Here is a 6,607-nt window from a genome sequence, read left to right as displayed (position 1 = left end):
ATATATATATATATAGAAATGATTATTCCAGAGAAGTTTTGTAGTAATTTTTTTGGGCACTTTTTACAGTGTGTCCACACACAGTGAGTGTCAGTGGGGCAGAAGAACATGTGGTTGTGTTCACAGTTAAACTATGAGCTCTTTTGTGTGTGTGTGTGTGTGTGTGTGTGCGTGTGTGTTTCCTTGTTCACACACACACTGGGGCCATAAATAGTTGGTGCTATCAGCAGTGAGGACATTCCAAGACAGCGCAGTGTACTATCAGCAAGGAGGGTAGACCTGCCTATTGGCTTTTCTCACACAAGGCTAAGGGAGGAGAGGAGGAGGGGAACAAGGGCAGAGCAGGACGAAGGAAGGAGGCAAAGTTTCCAGCCCACACCGAAACCTTAACGTGGACAGAGCGTGTGCGATGTCACCTTTGGTGAAATGAAAACCTCAATTAATCCTGACACTGCGGAGAACTGTATTTTTGTTTGTCAACACTGACCACAGGCAGACAGACGTACAGTATGATGGGGGGATTGAGAGAGTAAAATGAGGAGGAACATTTGGGTGTGAGAGTGTAAATGTGTGGGAAAATGGGTTACAAAAAGGGAGGGGGCATGAATCAATGACGGTGTATGGCTAAAAGGATAGACGGATGATGAGAGGGTTGGACGGATGGATGCAGTGAAACAGCTGAAGGTTATTTCAAAGAGTAAAAATGCATAACAAGACTCAAGAACAGGAACACACACACACAAACAGCCACAGTGAACACACAGAAAGAAACTTTATTGTATTGACTGAGACAAATGCACACACAAATTTCAAAAATAATCTAACACTAGCACATAAGCACACACACAGAGGGCAGGGTGGGGTGTTTTTTATAGAAGCCTATATAAGTTTTAAGGCTGGTTTTACTAATGGTCCATTGAGAAAGCTCTGTTGTTTTAGTCCCATAAGTCTTTACTGTCTGGCTGCAGTATGACCTTGGCTGCTTCACTGAGAGGACGCCGACTGTCAGAGACATTGCCGAACCTCGACTGACTCCACTGGAAAAACCCTCAAACAAGTCTCAAATAACATCCTTAATCCCCCCTATAGCCAGCGTCTTCTGACAGTTAGCCAACAAGTAAACCGCACTGTGTCACATACAGGGCCGATCTTACTCAGAACATGTACTGATCCTGTTTGCATGTGTGGGGATGACGTGCAGATCTAAACACAGATTTATTATGTGACATTTTCATGAAAAATATTTCCCTGTGTTTCTAAATCTCACGAGGTGAGTTGAAGCAGAAAAACTCTAAACCCAGCAGTAATGTGTGACGCCGCAGGATTTTACCTCCAACAACCAGTAAGACGTAACAATATTGGAAAATACTAAATTATGAGCATCTTGGAAAATATAAGATATCAATTTACCTGGAAGGGAATATGTATTCTGCTACAGTGTAGCTTTAATTTTACCCAACACAAATCCAAAAGGATAAAAAACAAATAACAAGAACAAGGTAAATTACTTTATTACTAACAGGATTGCGGTCTCAAGAACTAATTTCACTAAAAGGCTGAATGGCAGAGGTGCTCACTCCTCACTGTAGTAGAAACACAGAGTCTACATTCAGTACGACTCATAAGTGACCAAGGAAGATTCTGCTTAGTTGTGACTGTAGTAGGAAAATGTGGATCCAGTGATTGTGTTTTTTTTCCAGTCGGGTTGATACACAGATATTGACAGAAAGAATTTCTTTGATTTTCAATAGGACAAACCTATTGAAAATCAAAGAACTGATCCCTTGAGACCTTTGCCTAAGTGAGCTTTATATAAGCATACTGTGTGCATGTAAACTTGGCCAGTGCAGGCCTGGGGTACCTGGTAGAGGAAGCGCTGGCTGAACTGGTGCATGGCGCCCTGCAGCTGGCTGCGCTGGCTCTGCCACTGCTGGTAGTTGCGCACGGACTCGGCCGTAGGCCTCTGCCATGTGGTGGTTCTGGTGTTGTGGTCCACGTAGTAGTATCTGCCCCGCTGGTCCACTCGCTTCTCCCATCTGGAGGGGGGGGGGCAGAGAGGGGACGAGACGGGATGTGGCTTTCAACAACATCTTTACTAAGCAGAGAGTGGGTGGTTGTACCAAAAAGCTGCGCTGCTAATAGTAACAACACTGATTTATAGAAGGACGAGGAAAAATTAAACAAAGGAAAGAAAACGGTAACAGGGGGGAGCAGAGAATGGGAGGGAGGAAGAAGGACAGGGGAAAGAAGGGGGACAAGGGAATGAAGAGGGGATAAAGAGTAAAGATGTAAAGAAGCTAGGGATGCATCAGGAAAGACAGGGAAGAGGAAATGATAGATTGTGCTGCGAAGATTGTTAAATCACACAACATATTTATTAAAGTTGTGGATTACTGAGGTGAGCAGAATAAAACAGATACCAAAACTTTAAATGTAACCAGTAGCCATTTGCACAGGATCAGTGCCTCACAGACTATATCTCCTGAAAATCACCGTTCCAGAGAACGGGAAAAAAGGCGGATATTCACATGGCCTCCCTAGTTTTTGCGGTGTTATGACTGGTTTAGCTCACCCTCAGACGTCAAACAGCGTTTTCACTTTAAAGACAATGCCAGCCCTCCATTACGACGATGGGGGAAAACAATGGGAGACGCCAGGTTTCTGAGTGACACTAACCATGTGCTGTGGGGTGTGTTTGTGTGCCAGTGCCTGCCAGTCGCATTACTCAGGTCTATGTATATCCTGTGCTTCCCCTGAGATGGGGGGTCTGGACATGGACTGAGATATAGACAGTCCAAAGAAACACACACAAACATGGCTCCACACGCACAGACCAGTTCCCTGGGCCTGGCAGGACTGACTGCTGCTCTGCTGCTATTCTCATATCGCTGACTTCAGCGCTGCAGAATTTGGAAGAGAAAACAGCATCGACTTCCGTATGCTAACAAAAGCACACAGCGTAGATACCAACAGGCTTGAGAAGCATGCACACACACAAAAAGGAATAATACTCATGTGCACCGTGGCAGCGCTTCCATGTAGCCCTAATGTTAAGACTCCATGATGTTTTTAACGTTTGACTAGAAGAGGACTGTATCTCTGTGACCTCCTTCATCTCTGGTTTGTTCAGTGTTTTTCTAACACTGTATGGGCCAACAGTCTGGTTTCCACTGTAGTCAGGATGAAAAACACCAGCTACTGCAATAACTGTGTGAGACAAGCTGATTAAAGTTCACTGCCGAGAAGTAGAGCAGAACTGATTTTACGGTTAACATCTTAGATATTCTGTACTCCCTGACCTGCTTCCTGTTTGGAACGCACTTCTCAAAGCGCTATGATTTAGGTTTCTACATAGAGCGTGATGATGACAGATGACACGAACATTAAGGTTACTGAAACTACAGGAAATGAGCCAGATGAGGCTGATGCTATCTTAACGTTACCTGGTGAGTGAAAGTAGCATATACGTTATCATTAATGGAAGTTGCATCTATTACTAGTTAACATAACTAATGTTAATGTAGTGGATCAATGAATGCGGGATACTGTGTGTGTGTGTGTGTGTGTGTGTGTGCGGTAGAAGCAGCAATTCCTGGATGCTTGTTTGACAACGGTTTTGGAAGATAAGTGTGCTTGAGATGATGTGGACCACTTTTTGTGTCCTCACTCTTCAGAATATTCTGTAGTGAATGAGTGTTGGTGACAGAACTGCACATGTGCCTATGTTCATTGTTATTACTGATACGGAGCCTCAGCTTTCCATTATTGTTAATAATAGTTGCAACTTACACTCTTAAATGTGCATTGAAAATTGCCTCCTAACTGGAGCTACGCAATAAGAAAACATGCAATGCAATATAAATATAGAAAAACAGATCTGCATTATCCCCAAAAATTACATAAGCTAAAAAAACAATTTGGCCCTTTGATGGACTGGCGACCTGTCCTGTACCCCGCCTTTCGCCCGATGTCAGCTGGGATTAGCTCCAGCCCCCCGCGACCCTGTACGCAGGATAAGTGGTTGACAATGGATGGATGGAAAAAAACAATTTACGGATTACTGCATTATATTTTTATATTCTGAATTGTCATCTGCCACCTGAATTACCACCATAAATTGGTGCAGAAAATGTCTCCAGAATACAGGAAATTAAGTGTTTAATGCTCAAAATCTTCTGGGGGAGGACCCTAGACCCCCCAGTCGTATATTTTCATCAATGAATATTTCTTTAAATAGCATTAAAACATCTTCTAGCCTTGATCTCGTGAGCCCAATATTCTGGATTGTCACGTCTCAACTCTAATCTGAGCCCTAAAATGTCCCCACCACTTTTCAACACAAAGTGACGCCCTTGCCCACCTGTAACCGTCACTGGCTGTTAAAGTCTCTGCAGTGTTGATAACACACAGCCTAAGCAGTCCTTCAGAATGTTCTCTATTACATGTACATGCATACTGTATGTATTAGTGAGTGTAGTGGTGCTTATGGGACTTCGCTCTGGGACGGGGGAGTATGAGGCTGGGAGGGAAAAATCACAGTATCCTCGCTACAAAAAACTAGACTACACCACTGGTTCTACATTCTCCTCCACCCACTTGCAGCTTAATCAGAATGGCTGTGAAGCTACCGACTTTTAGTTTGCTGGGTCCTCCCAGTGGTCCAAGACCTCTAAACAGACCCACTTTTGTTGCAGCGAAGCTATTAATGCAAACTCACACACTCATTCATTGTGTAGTCAGTGTGCAGGGGAGCTGCATGAAATATTAACTACAGTACGTGAGGGTAGGGTATTATGGTGAGAGTATACCTGCTCCGTCAACTTTCTATGGGTGAATACATTTTAATCTACAGTTATACTGCAGCAGAGCAGATTTTCAATATCAAAGCCCATTCATTGAGTATTTTTGGGGCAATCAATGTGTTACAAAGTTGACAATAGAGAGATGATGTGACAGAGAGATGGGACATGACATGCTACAAAGTCAGCGGCTTACCTGTGTACCCCCACATTCAAGGGATACACAGGGAACAATGCATACAAGTACTCAACGGTTAGTGTTTACTGTTTACTGACATCTCTCCTTAAGCCGTATCTTGATAATGCAAACCAAATGTTTCCTTCTACCGCTGCTTCAGATTAAAAAGGTTCAACCGGCGAACCACAGGGTACTTTTCATTGCGAAGCAGCCACAGGTAACTGTCACTGAGATCAGCGGTACAATTGTACACTAAAGTTAGTCTACACAATAAGGTATGAACAATTTCAGCACTTTTTGTCCGTGGATGAGTTTTAAATATTGCAGGGAAGAAACTGAACAAGATGGAACAGCCACAGTGAGCCGTTAGATGAAAAGCTGCAGACGACAGGCTGTTACTGAGGTTTGTGACCACCAACAAATCTCCAACACGTAACCGAGGTAAAGAGCAGCTTTTACTATGTCGTACTGTTGCGCTGGCAACAGCTGGACCCTCTAAAGTTACTCAAACAGGAGGAAAATTGTATTTGCTGGAACTTTTTTCAGCAGCAGGGCAGTGTATGTGGGATTGAGTCAAAATAAACAACAGTGTAAGTTATTGGTAATGGAGGAACGTGTCAGCCAGTGCAACAGTGTGGATGACTGATGGGGTTTTTTTGGGACAAAAAAAACAATGGAGCTCTATGGCACAGAGGAATAATACGACAAGTTGAATTAATCTATTGTTGGTTTGGGTCAATTCCTTATTTGTGTTGACAATAAGAAAAATTTCACCAAAATTTCAGCTCTCATTTCCTGGTATTCACATCTACATGTGTTAAATAACTCAGGACATACCACCGTCTGCATTAGACCACAGCATTCTTAGGTGAGCAAGAGTAATGGAACAAATAATCTTAAAGTAAATAACATTTAATATTTAGTGCATAACCCTTGCTTGTAATAACTGCCTCAAGCCTGCGACCCATCGACATCACCAAACTGTTGCATTCTTCATTTGTGATGCTATTCCAGGTTTTTACTGCAGCTTCTTTCAGTTCTTGTTTGTTTCGGGGTGTTTCTCCCTTCAGTCTCCTCTTAAGGAGGTGAAATGCAGCTCTATTGGGTTAAGGTCAGATGATTGACTTGGTCAGTCTAAAACCTTCCACTTTTTCCCCTGATGCAGTCCTTTGTTTTGTTGGCAGTGTGCTTTGGGTCATTGTCCTGCTGCTTGATAAACTTCCTCCCCATTAGTTTTAATGCATTTCTCTGTAAATTGGCAGACAAAGTGTTAGTACCATACAGGTACGGAAAGTATTCAGACCCCTTTAAATTTTTCACTCTGTTTCATTGCAGCCATTTTCCAAAAATCAAAAAAGTTATTTTTTTTTCTCATTAATGTACACTCAGCACCCCATCTTGACAGAAAAAAAACAGATGATTTGCAAATTTATTAAAAAAGAAAAACATCACATGGTCATAAGTATTCAGAACCTTTGCTGTACATTTCTTCTGATCATCCTTGAGATGGTTCTACACCTTCATTTGAGTCCAGCTGTGTTTGATTATACTGATTGGACTTGATTAGGAAAGCCACACACCTGTCTATATAAGACCTTACAGCTCACAGTGCATGTCAGAGCAAATGAGA

General features: G+C 42.7%; 1 protein-coding gene across 3 annotated transcripts in view; it reads right to left on the bottom strand.

Moving 5' to 3' along the window:
- wwp2 (WW domain containing E3 ubiquitin protein ligase 2) overlaps nucleotides 1–6,607 on the bottom strand; it is a 60,392-nt gene that overhangs the window by 22,067 nt on the left and 31,718 nt on the right. For all 3 annotated transcript variants that reach the window (XM_046037401.1, XM_046037403.1, XM_046037402.1), the window contains exon 10: nucleotides 1,862–2,036. In XM_046037401.1, the coding sequence (XP_045893357.1) occupies nucleotides 1,862–2,036 (175 nt within the window). The remainder of the gene's footprint in view (nucleotides 1–1,861; nucleotides 2,037–6,607) is intronic.

Source organism: Micropterus dolomieu, linkage group LG22, assembly GCF_021292245.1.
Source record: "Micropterus dolomieu isolate WLL.071019.BEF.003 ecotype Adirondacks linkage group LG22, ASM2129224v1, whole genome shotgun sequence".
In the NCBI taxonomy this organism is placed as follows: Eukaryota; Metazoa; Chordata; class Actinopteri; order Centrarchiformes; family Centrarchidae; genus Micropterus; species Micropterus dolomieu.
Note: the sequence above shows the minus strand (reverse complement) of the source record. Positions and strands in the feature narration are given on the sequence as shown.